General features: G+C 39.4%; 1 protein-coding gene across 3 annotated transcripts in view; it reads left to right on the top strand.

Moving 5' to 3' along the window:
- The window catches only part of LOC126418589 (RNA-binding protein 26), a 283,506-nt gene extending 267,238 nt beyond the window's left edge, over positions 1 to 16,268 (top strand). For all 3 annotated transcript variants that reach the window (XM_050085417.1, XM_050085418.1, XM_050085419.1), the window contains one exon: positions 13,663 to 16,268. In XM_050085417.1, coding sequence (XP_049941374.1) covers positions 13,663 to 13,752 — 90 coding nt within the window. In that variant the 3' untranslated portion in view covers positions 13,753 to 16,268. The remainder of the gene's footprint in view (positions 1 to 13,662) is intronic.
- The last annotated feature ends 3,879 nt before the right edge of the window (positions 16,269 to 20,147 follow it).

Consider the following 20,147-nt stretch of genomic DNA (forward strand, 5'->3'; position numbering starts at 1 on the left):
AAAGAACGGGGGAGTGCAGCGCCGCTGCTGTCGCCACGGCCGCTGCCAGTACCCAGCCAGTGGATCCCGGAGCTTTGCCGCATATGGCGTCCAGAAGAGGACAGTCTGCAGGAAATCTGCCGCAAAATTATTACTGGATGAAATTTTGATATCGGTGTGTCAGAAAGCGAAATAGATTGAATCTGCGCTACCATTACATTCACGTCTTCAGCATTCAGACAGAAGAGGCTATAAAAATATTTTATGCTAGCTGCTCTCGATCCACTGACATTATGAACAGAAACAACGCACGCTACCGCTAGACCACAGGCGTAATCAGCCTAGGGTTTCTGTATCATATGACAAGTTTTCCTCCAGGAAGTGCGCAGTCTACAGTGTTGCCAGATTGTGCAGATAACCGGACTTAGAGAATTAGCGAGTTGGCCAGTTTTTTTGTCCCATGTCGCGATCGGCGCGGACTTTGCCTCTGAAGCGGCCGGCCGCCGGTCGAGTTTTATGTCAAAGAGTGTACATAATTACAATACCAGAAGGAAAAATGGCATTCATTACCCCGCATTAAGGTTGTCTTTATCACAAAAATGTATGCACAGTGCTGCAACAAAGATTTTTGATTACTTATCCATGGGTACAGAATGTCTGACAGATAGGAAAATAAAATTTGAAAACAAACTAAAAAAGTTTATGCTTGACAACTTCTACTCCATAGAATTATTTCTATTGGGGGAGAATAAGAAGGGGAAGATGAAACTAAACTAACTAACCTGCTTCTTAAGATAGGAACCGTTCTTGGTAGCTGGGCTGTGTGTCTGAACTTCAAACTTGGAATGATCACATACGTTCAGTTATGGGTAAAGCAATTAGTGGGCTTTGGTTTATTGGTAGAATAGTGGGGAAGTGCAGCCAGTTCACAAAGGAGATCGCTTGCAAATGACTTGGATCCGTATGAGATAGTACTAACAGGAGATATTAAATATATACTGAGAAGGGCAGTATGAATGTTCACAGGTTTGTTTGACCCATGGGAGGGTCTTACAGCGATGCTGAAGAAACTGAGCTGGCGGACTCCTGAAGATAAATGTAAACTATCCCAAGAAAGTCTACTAACAAATTTTCGAGAGACCGCCATTAAATGACGACTCTAGGAACATACTACAACCCTCTATGTATCACTCACAGGGGATTGTGATGACAAGATTCGAATAATTACTGCATGCGTAGAGGCATTTAAACAAACATTCTTCCCACACTCCTTACATGAATGGAATGGGAAGAAACCTTAATAACTGGTACAGTGAGATGTATCCTCTGCCATGCACTTCTTAGTAGTTTTGCAGAGATGTAGAGATAACTGTAGAACTTAAATTCCTTCATCAAACTTGTCTTTGGTATCCTTTACTGCTTCCTCTATGTATAGACCGGATATGTTGGAGGAACCGTGTCTCACTTTTTCCTGAGTCACTGCTTCCCTCCCACATCCTTCAACTCTTAAAACTGCAATCTAGTTCCTGTACGAGTTATGTATAGCCTTTTATTCCCTGTACTTCATCCCTGATACCATCAGATTTCCAAAGAGTATATTCCAGCCAGAGCAAGAAAAGTGTGCTTGCCTTCTACTAACTTATCTTCTGAAATGAATTATGGGGTCAGTATTGCTCCAAATTGTCCTACATTTATGTGGAACCCAAACTGATGTTCCTACGATTGGCTTCTACCAGTCATTGCATAGGTGGTTCAAGTTATATCTTATTAAACTTACAATTGGATAGATGAAAAATCTAGTCACCAAGCGGCGGCAGAACACACACGTAAAAGACTGTTGTGATTGGCTCTGAAAGCTTGCCAATCACAACAGTCTTGTATGTGTGTATTCAGCCGTTGCTTAGTGAGTAGATTTTTTACCTATACAATTAAGTAATTTTATCAATAATAGATTGTTTTCATTGTTTTATTAAACATACAGTTTAATAACAGCCATGCTTGTCAGTAGCTGACCATTCAGTATTGGGATTATTATATTTCTCAGAACTCAAGAAAGGTGTCACCTGCCTTGTGTATCCAGTCGGTACGTTTTTGTCACAGTCAGTCGTTCTGAGGATCTTAATGATTCTGAGGGAATGTTTCCATAAAATTCTCACTTGTCGTAGATCACATAATGTTACAAATATGTACCAGCATTTTCACCACTGTTGCAAATGATGTTTGTAATGCTGTTGGGGCAATGCAACTTCCATCTTTTGCCTGCTTATTCTATCTGCTCCAACAAAATGCCAAACACCCAAGCAGAAGTGTCAGTACTTTCTGAAGGTCTCTCCTTTAGCCCTAAACCTCAGTTCAGCCGTGCCAAACTTGTAAAGGACATTCTTTCCTTTACTCTTTCCCTACAGTGGAAATATTTGTCACACACCGCACTGACAATAGCCAACCAAAACGCCATATCAAAACTTGTTCAAAAGTGTCCAGCTTCCCTCCAACTGTGATTCTCCACTCTTTCCACTCAGTCATCCTTCGGTAATTGTTCAGGAACTCCTCACTTCTAACCTAGTCTCACCTTCCTTTCCAAAAACCCTCCCCGGTGAGTCCATTCTCACTACCGTCGAACAAACGGCTATCCGTATCCTGAAAACCAATCCAGACACTATCACCATTCTTGCAGACAAAGGTTCCACGACATGAATCATAGTGACAGTGTGGCTGAGGGTCTCCACCAACTTTCCAACATTTTTGGAGAAAAACATTACAACCACGATCCATCTCAGAAGATCGACGCTCTCCAGCAACTCCTCAAGCCCTTAGATACATCCCAAAACTGACACCTGAATCAATCTCCCTCCTCACAACAGCCCCATGCAATCTTACCTTTTACCTACTACATAAACCCAAGCCCTCAGGTCTTCCTATTGGTTGTCCTATTGGGGCTGTGTACAATGCTCCCACAGAACAAACCTCTGGCTTTGTTGACCAACCCCTCCAAACTATTGTCCATAACCTTCCATTCTAGATTCGAGACACCACTCACTTCCTTCACCGCCTTTCCACAGTTCTCGTCCTGTTACCACCAGACTTCTTATTGGTCACCAAGGATGGGACATCCTTATACTCCAACATCCCCCACGCCCATGGCCTTGGTAGCACGGAACACTACCTTTCCCAACATCCTCCTGATACCAAACCACCACCATCTTTCCTAATCTTCATAGCCAACCACATCCTGAACCAAATCTATAAACAAACCATGGTACTGCCATGACCACTTGCATGGCACCATTCTATGCCACTTATTTATGGGCCATCTGGAGAAACCCTTCCTATCCAGTGAATACCTAAAACCCCTTGTTTAGAGCAGCCAGAGATAGCCATAATGTGTGTGTGTGTGGGTGTGTGTGTGTGTGTGTGTGTGATTACAATTTGAGAATACTAGTGGTGTCCACACATACAACACTAGTGGAGGAAATGGCTTTTATTATCCATTAGTAAAGCTGTCAGTGGCTGTTTATGTGGATTGTGACAACTCAACTCTTAAACTACTCGTAGATTTGTCCCTTTTCACTGAATATTGTTTTTACATGAGCAAATCAGGAGGAAGCTACTTGTTGCAAAACAGAACGTAATGCTAGCATCTTGCATCTGGTTAACTGTACACTTCCACCTTGAGAAAGACAGATATGAAAATTAATGTGGGGAAACGTGCACAGTTTGTGGAGGAAGATAAAGGATGTGCATGAGATAGTAGAGTGACTCCTGAAGTGAACTGGAGTGGTGTATATAGGCTTCCATTTCTCAGCAGCCAGCAGTAGCTAGCATATCGACAGACTGCACTTGGGAGGCTGCTCCAAAGTGTGTGGCCGTGAACTGTCCAGCAGAAGGTACGCGACATACTGGCCTGTCTTAACTGCCACTGTGTGATAGCTGTTTTTTTTTGTTAATTCATTCACGATTTGGCTGGTTGATAATGGTACATATATTTGAGGAGAAGTTAAAAATTCCTGCCTTCTGCTACATTCAGCCCTGGCGTCAACTCAAATTTAATTTGATATGGTTGCTAAAGTATAGAAAATGCATAGAAACGCAACAGTGCATGCATTTAGTTTTCTTTTTTATGTTTGTTTAAATAATTATTTAAGCTAGTTCTAATAATGTTAAACAAGAAAAGTCTGTGTTTAGTAATTCTCTCTTTTACTATAAGCTGAGGGCTGTAAGAGTTCTTTTGCCTGTTGTGACTTTAACATTTACATGGTTTTTATATTTGCTCTAGGCTGACATGCATACATTAACAAACCACTTCATGCTCCCTGTTTTGAGATGTCAGTGCTTTTTAAATGTTCAAATGTGTGTGAAATCTTGTGGGACTTAGGCTTACACACTATTTAACCTAAATTATCCTAAGGACAAACACACACACCCATGCCTAAGGGAGGACTCAAACCTCCACTGGGATCAGGTGCTTTTTAACTATGACCTATTGGCAACCAAGAAACAATCATGGAAAGGTTATGTTTTTTCAAAGTTAAACTACACATTGACTAGCTGCCCGTTACTTGAACGCTTCACTATGTTTCAATTCTTGCATGCATATTGGTTACTTACCACATTACATATGATCAGTGCTCATTGCAGTGCAGAGTGTGCACACGCACACAATGTGTGTGTGTGTGTGTGTGTGGGGGGGGGGGGGGGGGGGGGGGGAAGAGAATTTCCTTCTGCATTAACTGTTCCTGAAAAACTCGTTTTGAAAGCAATAATTTTCAACCTTTCTATGATTTTTCTTAAAAACTGTGTCTTATTTTAATGAGAACAATAATGTTTTAAGCCATTTGGCAAAGCAGAAGCTTAGTAAATATATTATGTTTGCAAGTGTTGACTGAGGTCATTGAGACAAAGTTATACATCTAAACACACACACACACACACACACACACACACACACACACATTCTCTCTCTCTCTCTCTCTCTCTCTCTCTCTCTCTCTCTCTCTCTCATCTGAAGTGTGATCTCAGATGTTAAAGGTTCTATATTATTTTCTGCTGTATGTTTTAGATCTTTACACGCTTTGTATTTATACATTGAGAAAAGACAAACACCAGTACAGTGAACCAATCGCCAATGAAAATATATTCAAAGAATTTTTATCACACATACACATATATGATCGGCAATTGCAAACATAAATATGAATGTAGCATCTTTGTATGTGTGTTTAAGTCTTACTACATTACAACCAAACACTGAGAACTGAGAACAGCACAACATCCTGAGTCATCAGTGTTGGCCAGTAGACTTTCGTCTTAAATTACAATCGGTAGAGAACACCAGCTTGCTTCCCCTCCACTTCCAATCTCCAATCAAATAACATATTTTATTTACACTCCTTTAAACAGCTAAAGAGCAATAGTGAAGACATAGACAAGAGTTAAAAGTTGTGTTGTTCCAGTAGTATTACATATTTTGATCTCGATGGGGGCAATTTGCAGTAGGAAATTATGCAGTCTGCAACATAGAAGACTTTTATGGAAATTGACTTTGGATGCAAAAGTCTACAAACTTACTAAAGGAATATTGTCTACCCCAATCTGACTTGTTTCAGCGTGGGCATTTTCAATGTTCTATCAAATTCTTCTCACAGTACAATATCTCTCGTTTTAGTTTCATCTCTGTATTCCTTTTTCCCTGCAACATTTGCCACTTTTTGTATTATTTTCTCCTTTCATCAGTTCCAGATCTTATCCAAGGATTAAAATTCTAAAGAACGTCCATAATTTATTTCCTTTGTACAATTTCTTCAGCATTAATTGGCATTTCATAGGTGACAGGTTACAGTCAGAGTCCACTTATCCTCCTGGAAATGATTTACATTTTAAATTCTGGTTTCTAAATATATTTTACCATTGTATAATCTATCAAATGTTTTGGTACCTCCAGGTCTCTTCCATGTGTACAGTTTTCTTTCACGAGTCTTAAACCAAATGTTTGCAATGATTAAATTGTGCTCTGTGCAAAGTTCAGCTAAGCATCTTCCCTTTTGAATTCCTTTCCCCCTTTCCATATTCTACTATTTTTTCTTTTTCATCCTTTTCCGACTATCAAATTCTAGAGCCCTATCGTATTAAGTTTTTGTCTCCCTTAAAGATACACACTGAACAATTTCTTTTGTATCATTCATTTTTTCAATGTCTTCATAATTTGTGGAGTTATGCTCTGTTCAGAATTACTTAGAGATCGACAATGACAAAGGTAGTTGTGGGATGAAGCCCACACGGGAGGAACACGTTAGGCCAATCTCACGAGACTTTCAGATTCTGGATTCATCTGTGCTTACCACACATGCAACTACCACTACTGCACTATGCGTCAGACAGTGTGCTATTCTATTGGATTGTTTATTATGTGCAGAGATTTTATTTCCATTTCTAACAGTTGTGGGGTTAATATTTTACCTGTTAGTACTATTGTTCATTGTTTGATATGCAACAGTTTGAAAAGCGGGTTTGTTAAATGTTGAACAATGGAAAGTCTGGGGTGGAGTGACAATAATTCCACCTGGATTCTTCTCACCAACACCAGATTTTCTGAATTGCGCTGGTGGGAACTCTCCCTACAACATATCCTTTGTTCCCCTAACACCCCCTCCCCCAGTCCTGCCCTCCTTCTGCCTATCCCCTCTCTGCTCCCACTGCCGTATACATGCACCATCTTTCTCACCAATGCAGCTACAAGTCTTTTCCTCTTCTCTACTTCTCTCTTTACTCCCCCCCCCAAGCACAGCTTCCTAATACTGCATGTAGCAGCCCCTATCCCGCCCTCACCAAATTCCTGCATGGTCCTACAGACAGCACTAGCATCTTTCTCACACCCCACCCTGATGTCTCTTCCCCCCTCCCACCACCCTCTTCCACCTCATGACTTCTCCACCACCAACCCCAATGCGTGTGTGAGAATTCTACTTCTGAGGAAGGACTTTTGTTTGTCAGCTTAAGTGTTTCCCAAATTGTTTTACATTGTGCTTGTCTGTGACTTAGTTCTTCCTCTATTTGTTAAAATGTTATTCGTAGGAAAAGTTAGAAATTGCTCTCTCAGCCAGGGTATTGCTGTGAAATGTCAGTCAAGAATTGTGGCTTGTATGTTACGTGCCTACACCATCAGCAATTGTTCTTCATAATGCTCCCAATTATTCTATTGTTGTTGTTAAGACACCAACATTGACGGAGTAAAAGGAGGAGATGACTGACTGGCCTCTATGTTGCAGCATCAAAATAAGTGATATTCTTAAAAAGGTAAAGATTATGGAACTAAGCTCTTCAAAAACCACAGATCCACAAATACAAAAATTCACGAGCTGACAAACTTGAGGACATGCACCTATCACACAACTAGCTTATTACTGCCATCCCATCCCACCCCAATAGGATTGATATGGGTCCAAATTAAAAGATGTAGTCCCAGCAGTAACAGCAAAATTTATCCTATCTGCGGCCAAAGCACTTTTCTATGAAGCTCTTAGAAAAGTCACCTCTGAAGACTGGAAGAAATCTGTCAGTCATATGCAGCACATTATGGAAAGAGCTTGGCAGAATAAACCTATGTTAAAAATCCGGTTGAAGATATGATCACATCATCACGTAATGACAGTTACAGTGTCACTTCAAGCATCCATGACGTGGCAAGAGTAATGCCAGTAGAGTTTTTCCATTGTTACCACAGGATATAAGGTGAACATCAACAAAAGCAAAACGAGGATAATGGAATGTAGTCAAATTAAGTCTGGTGATGCTGATGGAATTAGATTAGGAAATGAGACACTTTAAGTAGTAAAGGAGTTTTGCTATTTGGGGAGCAAAATAACTGATGATGGTCGAAGTAGAGAGGATATAAAAAGTAGACTGGAAATGGCAAGGAAAGCGTTTCTGAAGAAGAGAAATTTGTTGACATCGAGTATACCGTATTTACTCGAATCTAAGCCGCACCTGAAAAATGAGACTCGAAATCAAGGAAAAAGATTTTTCCCGAATCTAAACCGCACCTGAAATTTGAGACTCGAAATTCAAGGGGAGAGAAAAGTTTTAGGCCGCACCTCCAAATCGAAACAAAGTTGGTCCATTGTAATATGAGACACAATTTAGGTCAAATGAATGACGATGCAGCTACAGTAGTGTTGTTCGAGTCGTAAGCTCGACAGTTAAGCTTTACCAGGTAGCCATTGCTATACGTCAGGTGCTCCGTCCAGATTTATACGGGTACCGGTACCCTTCCATTTTCACGTGCTTCATCTGGTTTGAATTGCTTGCGTATTTTTCTTTGATTTGATAACTGCCGTTCTCTTTGTTATAGGTGTTTACGTCATTCTAAGCTGGAAAACGCATTACTGTACTGTGTCATGCATTGTTTGCCGCATTCTGATAATGAGTGTTAACGGCCTGTCGCCGCTCGCGGCATGACTTGCTTTTGTGCGTGCTACAGCCGCTTAAAAAAAAAGAGAGAGAGAGAGAGGGGGGGGGGGATCGTCTCATTAGCGAAACAATGGCAAGAGACTGCTATTTGTTGTTACTTACACTGCTGCTTTCTTTGATAATGATCAACAAGAACCAAATAATAGACTGCGTATAATAGATGATGTTCTGAACGAGAGTTTAGCGAAAATTTTTCTTCGTTTGAAAATCTTTCCACACGCCTCTTTAGTACATAACATTCAGCACAGAAATTAGTCATCTTAGATTTAAAAATCTAGTCAATTGCCGTGCTTTATTTCTGACTGTATCACTATTAGGCATAAGAATAGTACGAATATAAACATGACATGGTATGTACATTCTTCCACGTTTGTTGTTGTCTCATCTAGTTTCGTAGTTTATTAGGCAGACAGGATTTAAATGAAATAGCAGCAAACACGAAACAATACATGGCAAAATGTTTATATTCGTTTATTCTTATGCTGAAGAGAATACTGCATGTGATTCACAATTCATAAAAAGTTACTATTAGCAACCATATCTTCTCACAGGTAGGAAAAAATTCAGAACGTAGATTTGGCCATATTGACAAACATCTCGAACAGTCTTGCCAGTCGGATTTTCGTAGTACATTGAAATGCTGCTACATTCGAAGATAACCAATACGGAATTTGTATTTACTTCATTGGATAATGTATGAAAATGCAGTGGTCGAAACTCAGGGTGGAGAAAAAAAAAAGCTCGTCTTCCACCTTTTTTTAAATTTATTTACTGGCGCAGAGGTTTTGGCGCTAGTATTTATCTTTGTGCCTGCAAAGCATGCCTGTGTAGTGCTACATATATTTGACGGCCGTAGTTAGTTGTGGCGGCACCTACCAACATTTTTCAGAACTTCCGCTTACTTTGCACTCAATTCTAAGCCGCAGGCGGTTTTTTGGACTTCAAAAATCGGAAAAAAAAGTGCGGCTTAGATTCGAGTAAATTCGGTAGATTGAAGTGTCAGGAAGTCGTTTCTGAAAGTATTTGTGTGGAGTGTAGCCATGTATGGAAGTGAAACATGGACAATAAATAGTTTGGACAAGAAGAGAATAGAAGCTTTCGAAATGTGGTGCTACAGAAGAATGCTGAAGATTAGATGGGTAGATCACATAACTAATGAGGAGGTATTGAATAGAATTGGGGAGAAGAGGGGTTTGTGGCACAACTTGACTAGAAGAAGGGATCGGTTGGTAGGACATGTTCTGAGGCATCAAGGGATCACCAATTTAGTATTGGAGGGCAGAGTGGAGGGTAAAAATCGTAGAGGGAGACCAAGATATGACTACACTAAGCATCAGGATGATGTAGGTTGCAGTAAGTACTGGGAGATGAAGAAGCTTGCACAGGATAGAGCATGGAGAGCTGCATCAAACCAGTCTCAGGACTGAAGAGCACAACAACAACAACCACAAAAAACATGCACAATTGAATACGTGCAGTGCATGAACATTTTTGTTGTGTCAGACAAAACAGAAGTAATTTGTTGTTGCAAAGTAATAGGACAGGTACCACTCCAACTGAATATACATTGTAGTAAACAAGACATTTGAATCTTTAAACTCAAAATTTCAATTATTTTATTATGTTTTCTTCACTGCAGTATTAATTTTCTTATTTACCAGGAGATGGTAATTATCAAGAACATTGTTTCCTTGTATTAACAATTACAGAATGAACTTGAATGGTTCTGAATAAATCAACATCTAAACTTATCATGAAAGTTAACTAGCAGGCACTCCTTCTTTCCATAGATATTCTATTTGTACAATTACACACGAATGACCATACACTTGTCACACAAAAAGACAAAATTTTAACATTTATCATTGATTTATTGATTACTAAAATTCATTGTTTCTTCATTATAGTTATGTAAGGCAGATTTCACGATTCAGGCAGGTACGAGGGTGGTTTGAAAAGTTCTCAGAATGGAAAAGAAAAACATTAATTACATCATTGAAACTTCTTTTATTTTTCAATGTAGTCTCCTTCTAGATTAATGCACTTGGTCCAACGATGTTCCATTGCCTTGATCCTATCTCGATAATGAGTTTCCTCCAGGCCTGCAAAATAGCTGTCAACTCCGGCCATCACTTCTTCAATTGAGGTGAATCTTCATCCACCAAGAAAAATTTTCAGTTTTGGGAAGAGATGGAAGTTTGATGGAGTCATATCAGGTGAATATGGCGGGTGTGGCAACAATTCATACCTCAGTTCGTGTAATTTTGCCATGGTGGTGGCACGTGTGCGGGTGCGTATTGTTTTAATGTAAGACGACTTTCTTACTTGCCAAACCTGGCCTTTTTTCGCATATCTTTTGTTGCAATTTGTCCAGGAGGTTAGCATAGTATCCTCTAGTAATTGTTTGCCCAGTGGGGAGATAATATACAAACTGAATCCCCTTCGCATCCCACAACACTGATGCCATGACCTTTCCCACTGAAGGAATTGTCTTTGCTTTCTTTAGTGGCGGGGATTCAGCATGTTTCCACTGCTTTGACTGTTTTTTTTTTTTTTTTTTTTTTTTTTTTTTTTTTTTTTTTTTTTTTTTTTTTTTTTTTTTTCCTCCGGGATATAGTAGTGCACCAAAGTTTCATCTGTGGTCACAAACCAGTGCAAAAAATCTTGTTCATTTCTTCTAAAACGTGCCAAACATTGTTCCGATGTGTCCATTCTCATGCGTTTTTGATACAGCATCAAGTGTCGCGGCACGTATCTTGCAGATTATTTTTTCATTTCTAATTCTTCAGTTAAAACATGATATACCCTTTCAGATGACATCTGGCAAGCGTGGGCAATTTTACGCACTTCCAATCAGCAATTCTCCATGACCATTTTGTGCACTTTGCAATGATTTCTGGAGTAATGATACGTCTTGGCTGACCATTGTGCGGATCATCATCTAAGCTCTCCCAACCATATTTAAATTCATTTGGTCACTTGGCAACAGTTGAATATGAAGGAGCAGAGTCCCCCAGTGTATTCTGGAAACGGCACGAATGTGCTTTAATACCTTTCTTTACGCTGTACTTAATCACTGCTCGAATCTCGATTCCCCCCCCCCCCCCCCCCCCCAAAATCTTCACAAATCCCAACCTGGGAACAACAATAGAGCCACATCACCACCAGAGCTCTCTTTCAAGAACACAGATGTGGCACGTGTTTACAGGCAACAGTCCAATGAGTGTTACATGAACAACTCGTTGTGCTAGTGCTGACATCTCATGGTGATTCCGAGAACTTTTCAAACCACCCTCGCATCTTATCATAGGTAGCATGATAGCATGACAATCAGGACACACACACATCAGTTAAATTCTGTACATACTTCCACAAAAAACATGTACTGGTCCACGCATTTTTAGTTACAATGAGAACAGTTCTTTGCCTGGAGATGGCTATGCAAAGTGCCACATCAGTGAGTATTACATACATGTAGCCTCACACATGGCTGTTCTCATACTTACTGATTGCCATGGGGCCTTTCAGACCCTTAAATGCAGGACCCATATCCATCCAACTGAAGACACATTATTCTTGATACCATACCGGAATGTGTGCTGTCTGATCTCCTTCCTCATTGGCATGCTTTTGCTTCCGTAACATCGAGTGACTTCCCTCCAGCTCTTCGTATTCTGTTGTTACAATTCTACCTGTCAGTCCCATACATCCAGGTTGCCCACAGCATGCCAAACTGCACACGAACACGATGTGTGGGCCGACACTTGGCCCCTCTCAGCTCTGTTTGGTACTTCTCGAGAGTGTTCAGTGCAGCACGACATTGAATTTAGCACTGCAGTGTGGCATTTTTCAGTCGACGAGACTTTCTTCAGATCGACAGAATTGTGATGTCAGCGATGTTTACCATTCGCCGTTCACAGGTCCATTGTCACAAGCCCTTAAAAATAAATGGAAATGACAAAAGAGAAGGATAAGAATTCTCAGTGTCTATTATGTGATATACAGTCCAAATTTGCTAGGGAACAACATTTAAACTCGATGCAGAAAGAATTTGAAGATTTAATTCATAATGAAAGAGCAAAAAATTACAGTTACCGACAGATGGGATTCATTGTTCTGTACACCAAGAAGTACTTTCTGCTAAATTTTCTGGCACAGAGCACATGATGCAATAGATCATAAGAATAGTAAATTTTCTGAAGTCGCGCACACTATTCCATTGTCGGCTGCAAAAGTTTTGTCAGTATTGAACAAAAGGTATGGGAACATTATATATTACTGAAAAGTACTTTGGTTAAGTCAAGGGGCATGTCTGGAATGATGATTCACTTCTATTGTTGAATTTATGAAGGAAATGAGGGCAGGAACAAGAAGTAGAACACCCTGGAATTGATTGTGGATCTTGCATTTTTTAAGTTGACTTTATTCTACATTGCTTTCAGTAAGACATTGCAAGATGAGAAAAAAAATCCTTTTTGAAGTGAATGCATTTAAAAAGAACATTGCATTAGAGAAAGGACACATTTTCACAAACACAGTCCAGTTCCCTAGGCTCACTGCCTTTAAAACACGAGTTTTGAAGAATTCATTGTGCCCTTGAAAGAATTACGTAGATAGTTCCTTAAATGTTTGTAGAACACTGCCAATCTTACATTTGTTTTCAAGACCCTTAGCCATTTCAGTTGAAAGCACCCCTGTGCATGTGCAGATGTGACAGATTGATCTGCAGCGTAATTCCCCTTTTAATGACAAATCCTTTTACATTAAAACTTCCAGGACATCTACATTGCTTTCAGTTAGTGAATGACCTCTTTAACCAGTACATTACATTTTAAATATGGTATCCACTTCAGATAAAATCTTGTGGTGTCACATAAAAAATACATAGTGCACATAGAAAAGAAAACTGAACACCATTTGTCGGAGCAGTGATCTGTGATGCACAAATTAGGAGCTTGAGATTGTCCTGAATCTTGTGCTTTTCTACCAAGAAATTTGAAATTACTGTCTAAAGTAAGTGTACAGTGCACAGCTTCCAGAAGAAACCAGTTTCATTTTTAATTATCTGGGAAAAATGTTGCGATTCAGAGGTTTACTTTGGTATTCCAGTCAGGCGAGTTCGTAATAATCAAGAGAGTGATGCAGCTTTTAGATTATAAAAATAAGTCACTTAAAGTGAATGATGAAACAAATTAAAATTGTCCCTCTCTTATGTTTTAGATTGGTGGTGCCGAACTGAGTGAAGATGTTCTCCTCCAGGATGACGAGGAAGAGGAGGAAGATGGAGAAGATCGAAGCTGGCGGCGATAGCACTGTACTGCACTTCTGTGATACACAATGAAAAGAAATTGGTTTCAGTGCTTTTGTTCTGCCTTGGTGATATATTTGTTCACTGCTTAGAGAGGTGTAACATTAGCTTTCATTGTATAAATTTCTTTATATTTGGTACAAAGCAGTTCACGTTTAGTCACTTGTATTATCTTTTCCCACCCATTCCTGTATGTGAAATGTAGTATTGTGTATATAACTTCAAGTCTCTGTGTGGGTTTCTCCTCCTTGTCTTTCAGGTACAAGCTTCATTATGTTCTGTCATTGATTTGTGTTAGGTAGACAAGCCAAATTTGGGGTCACTACGTACATGACTAGTAATTTATGAAATACAGCTGAATCCCACTAGAAGCAGCGGCTGCCAGCAAGGTCACTGCGCAGATCCTGGCACACTACTGAGGCATACACATACCAGTGTTTAATGTGGCTGATCTAAAAAATTAAAATGACTTTCTGTTGTATACTGTCAGTTATCTGCAATTATAAAAATGATGTAGACATGTCCTGAATTTATCACCCTGCGTTCAGTACGAACTGTACCAACTGTTGTAATTATACAGTTTGAAAAGTAAATTGCAAAGATAAATTTTCTTCTGCCGTTTATCATTGTCAATGTGTTTTAATACAGAGGATGAGCTGACACTACATTTTTGGCTGTAATTCAGTAAATCACAATAATAACTTTTGGGGAAAACAATTGTTGAAGGAACAGATAAGTGCACTGTGTGTCACAGATGCAACTGAACAGTTGCTGTCTTTACCTAATAAGCAGAATGATCACATCCTTTGACAGATATCAATCTGTCTGTGACTGATTATCCACACTTTTTCTCATTCTTTGTTGTTAATGTGTCATTGAAGTTTTGCACGAATAGAAAACTAGCTTCATTGTACCAGCAGCTTATAAAGAGCTTAGATCTTGTAAATTAAGAACTCGTACAGTAATGTTCCATGTGTGGACTAAACATGCTACATGACAAAAGAAGAGTTAATTCAAAGTACTTTGCAAGATCAGTGAATATTTGTGGTTATTTTTATGGAAACAATACTTTCAGGTTAATTTCTGGGGCTTCACCTGCGGTATTCGTGTAACTACGACACCAGTACTTGGTTATTTCTTTTTATGTAATTTGAGAGTAAACTGAAAAATTTCATTTGACTAATGTGCTACGGTTCATTGTTTGGAAAGTAGAACTGTACTTTGAAGAATCCCAAATCTCTGTTTTGACCACCAAGTTCACAGATATCCATTACAGCTTGAGTGGAAACCGAAAGCAACATTTTATTATGAAGACAATAGTTCCTCACTGCTTTGCTATACAAGCACAGTCTGTGAGTAAGTACCGATGTAGCATCCTTAGTGTGCCATGTTGTAGTCGTCAGTGAGATTTTAAAGTCTGTAAAGATATATTGCTGTCTGGAAAATACAAGTGTGTTAACAGCTGTTCCGCACCATTTGAATTCACATCAGTTTTTAATTAGTTGTATTTGGTTTTGAATTGGAAAGTGGTAATTGCATACTGTATAAACTGGCACTGTCAGTTTAGAGAGTTTATTAAATTTGGAAGCACATGCTCATAGAGTCAGAGATGTGCCTTTCAATAGTGTGTTTGTGTGTAATATTTGTCGTAATAGCATTACTATATTGTGTGAAAATTTGTGTAAAATGAAAGATATTTTTCATACATTTAATCTGTCAAAACATAGATCTGCTGAGAGTTTCCTGCTGACTATTCTTCAGTAACATAATTCAATTAATTTAATAGTTTAAATCATATCCACCATAAAAGATATTTTTAATTGACAATGTTTCTGCCTTGGAGGTGGAGCATGTAATTGGGTAAAATGACATTCAGATTCTTAATGTTGTAGCTGCATTTTGACTGTGCCATAGTGCTGGAAATGATGCTTATTCAAATTTCTCATACTACTATGTCATTTTGATTTGTTTTGCCATATTTTGTAGTGCACTTATTTCAGTCATGGTTTATTTTATTTTCCAATGGATTTGCTGGACCTCACAAATTGTTTCTATATGGTATTGTCTATGATAAGGCAAAATTGCTGTGATGTACTTTCCATTAATGTTTGTGATCAGAACAAACAAATACCAAGCAGTTTCACTGTGTAACGATAAGAACAAGCGACACTTACTTTATTTCTCTCAAAAACACTGTGGTAGTTAATAGAAAGTATTTTGTCCTGGTAGTTCTATCAGTTTACATATATTGTTACTTAATATTATGTATCTGTACTTCTCGATGTAAAGTTTATTGTAATATTTGTGTGTTAATTTCTAATGGGCCAATTTTTATGTAAGAAAAGATGTACTAAAATATATAAAAGTGCTTTGAAAATATGCTCAGTTGAAAAGATTAAAATATGAAAAGAATTAAGATCAAAAAAGAAAAGAAAAGAAAAGAAATTGAAAGAAAGAAAGAAAGAAAGAAATAAACAAAGAGAGAAAAAGAAAGAAAAAGCTTCTTTCAAAGCATAACACTTTTGTACAGAGAATGAGTGAGTGCAGAAAACATGAGATGAAAAAAAAAAGAACTGCCTCACAAAAAGAAAACAAAAGAAAAGAAAGAGGAAAAAAAAAAAGAAAAAAAATCCCAAGAAAGCAAAATTGTCAGTTACACCAACTAAAATTCTTCCATTCATTTAAAGACTTTGTTGATAATTGTTGTGTCCGAACGTATAGTAATATTTAATAAGACCCTTTTTTTTTTTTTTTTTTTTTCTCTCCAGGTTTCAAAAAGACTTTGATAGAGCGCAGCATACGACTGGAAAAAATTACCACTCCTATGACAGATGGTAAAAAAATCAATAATTTGATTAGTGAATTGGGTTTATAAGCTTCAAATCTACTAACCCTTGAATTTCAAGTTCTGTCTGGAGAAATTGTGTGCTCCTGTTTGCAAACAAACTGTGTGTTAGTTCAAGGTATGTGAATTTAAGGTTTTGTATTTTGTTCATAACTTGTTCCTCAGTCTCCCACTTCATTTGTTACCTAAATGGTGTGTGATCAGTTCTCTGAACAGTATATTAACTTCACGTGTGTAGTTTTCTTACATTGTGATATAATAGAAGTGATACTACGAGGGTTGTACCAAAAGTAATGCCTCTTATTTTTTTGTGGTGACTTCGGATGTCTGTGCCAGATGTCATTGGTGTAATGTAATGCTTGAACCTTCTTGTTTCATTTGCAAGTGGTTCCGTTGTTCTGTGGTAGTTAGTGCCAGCAGAGGAGTGTTCCAGAATGGAGACTGATATTCACACGCATGTAAAACAGCGAAGTGTGATTGGATTCCTTACTGCTGAAGAAATTGCGCTGATTGAAATCCATCAAAGCTTGCTAAAGGTGTATGGAGAATATACAATAAACATGAGCAATATGAGGCAATGGGTATGGCATTTTCAAGGTGGTGAAAACAGTGTGCGTGACAAGCCATGGCCCGGCCGACATTGCGCATCTGTCGTCCCTCGCAGTGAAGAGCATCTTGATTAACTCATCCACATTGATTGGCGGGTAACGACCAGAGACTTACGTGCAAAGCTGAATGTCAGCTTTAATACCTGGAAACAATGTTGGAACATCTTGGTTATCACAAAATCTGTGCGAGATGGGTCCTATGGATGCTTACAGAATGACAAAAAACTCATTGCATCGTCACTGGAGATGAGACAAGGTGTCACCACTACAAGCCTGAAACCAAAAGACAGTCCATGGAATGGTGACACGTGATTTCTTTGCCAAAGAAGAAATTTAAATGTTCCTGGACATTGACTACCTCCTCTCTGATGGTTCCATCGACACCTCTGTTCACACTAAAACAACCATCAGTACCTGTATGACAGCTACCATGCTTCCACACAAAAAAATCCCTGCCATACAGCCTGGCTGACAGGGGACAACTTATCTGCAGTGACAAGAACTCCCTTGCCCAGTATGTTGAAGATGTCACCAACGCCTTCGCACCCAGATCTAGTCAGCAAACAGATTTCCCATGCCACACACACACACACACACACACACACACACACACACACACACACACACACACACACACACACACCAAATCCTCCCATCACCCACAAGAACCTGCTACAAAGGAGTGCCCCCTTTGGCATCCGACACTACCTCAGACTGGAACAACTGAACCACATCCTTAGTCAGGTCTTTGATAATCTATCATTATGCCCTGAAATGAGGGATGCTCTACACACAGTCCTTCCCACCCTTCATAAAGTGGTGTCCTGACACCCACCCAACCTCCACAATATCCTAGTTCATCACTATGCCATTCCCAACCCCCAGCCGCTTGTCACAAGGATCGTACCCCAGCAGAAGACCCAGATGCAAGACCTGCCCAGTCAGTTCAACCATTACTTCCTGTTCCAGTCCTGTCACAGGCTTATCCTACCCCATCAGAAGCCTTGTCTCTTGTGAAAGCAGCCATGTTGTATACCAACTCTGCTGCTGTCATTATGCATATTTTTATATTGGTACGAGTACCAACCAGATGTCCAGCAGGATCAACAGCCACTGCCCAACCGTGGTTAAGAGCAAAGTATACCACCCTGTGGCACAACATGCAGCTGAACATAACATCCTTGATTTCAATGGCTGCTTCACAACCATGGGTCATCTCGATCTTCCCCTCCAGCATCCAGTTTTCTGAACTGTGCAGGTGGGAATTACCTTCACAACCCATTCTCCCCACTCCTGAAATCATCCATGTCCTGTCACCTCGCCTTTTTCACATGTTGCCTCATTGCCTCACTCTCATTATTTGTTGCTCTCTGTCCAATGTACCTGTCCATCTTTTCCTCTTCCCTTATCCTCTCCTTTTCATCCCCCTCCCCATACTCCACGGCCTCCTGATGCTGTGTCTTGCAGTCTTCTCATGTTGCCATCCACTTCCTGCATGCTCTGACAGGCAGCGTGCCCCTCCCCCCCCCCCCTCCCCACACACACACACACACACACACACACACACGCACACACACACACACACACACACACACACACACACACACCAGTACCCTGCTATCCCTCCCCTTTCCCCACCCCACCCCAGACATCGTGATGCATTATGGTCTAAGCTGCCGGACATAGCGGTCATGTGTACTTGGTTGTGTGAATGTACTTACGTGTTTGTTTTCTTTTCTGGAAAAGGCTTTACGGAACAGTCTTCTCATTGTGGCTACCTGCAACTCAGTGTTTCTTGTTTTTGGTGACTAACAATATATCCTTTCCTGATAGTCCATTCTTAAACAGAAGTAAGTATACTGTTCACTTTAGGCTTGATAATTCAGAAAAGTAATGGGTTAATAAGATGTATAAGCAGTGAACTGTAGACACAGGGAATACAAAACATTTCGGAATACAAGGGTCTGTTTTCTCATTTTGTTGTAGTCTTGAATATCAGTCTCCATGTTATACTTTTGTCTGTGCTAATGGCATACCCTATTGCTTCTCCCTTCTCTTCCTCTTTGAGTGAGATGCTGCAGTGGCTGAGGAACTGGGCTAGCTTTCGGGATGGCTGTGATTAGAATCCCTGACAAGCCTTCCTGCTTTAAGTCACCCATCTTTTCCCAATTGCAGCATGAACTCCATCTCAAATGACCTTGTCATCAACAGGACGGTAAACTGTAATCCTTTTTCTTTCTCGTCTGGTAATTTTCTTACCCGTTCTGCCTGTTTTCTCTTGATTATCAGTTAATGCAAAACATAATCCTTTTCCACCCATGGTGATCTTAGGTAGCTGAATCACTAAAATTGTTTTGTATACAATTTTTAAGAAATCCAATCTTCTCTCTTGCATTGCATTATTAACCAGCAGAATTTTGTACCCAATTCTCGGGTTCCATTGCTCACATTAAGTTCCTCCTTTACAATTTTTTCTCATTTTCCACTGTGATTACAAATGGCTTATCCTTCCAACTGCAGTCTGTTTCTTCCTCATTTCTACAACTTTTGCTGTCTTTTTCAGTTCCAATGCAACATGTTCAGTTTAAGAGAAGTGCTATGTACATCATTGTTTTCTTTACAGTGGTAAAATTTTACTCTTGATTATTTTATTACATATTTGTGACCACTGTAGTTGATCAAGGTTAACTTTTGCTGTTCCTTGTTAAAAATAAAGAAACGGATTTTACTGATGTATATGTAGATATTTTAATTATGCTCTTTCATACAATGTGAGAAATTTAATTTTTAGGAAATTATGTTTCCAGAATTTATCTTTCACTCTGTTGTGGAGTTTTCACAGTTTATGAAACTTCCTAGCAGATCAAACTTTGTGTCAGACTGGACCTTTAATCCAGAGCATAGCCATTCACAGGCCATGCTTTTACCAATTGAGCTATGCAGC

Source organism: Schistocerca serialis, chromosome 9, assembly GCF_023864345.2.
Source record: "Schistocerca serialis cubense isolate TAMUIC-IGC-003099 chromosome 9, iqSchSeri2.2, whole genome shotgun sequence".
Classification (NCBI taxonomy): Eukaryota; Metazoa; Arthropoda; class Insecta; order Orthoptera; family Acrididae; genus Schistocerca; species Schistocerca serialis.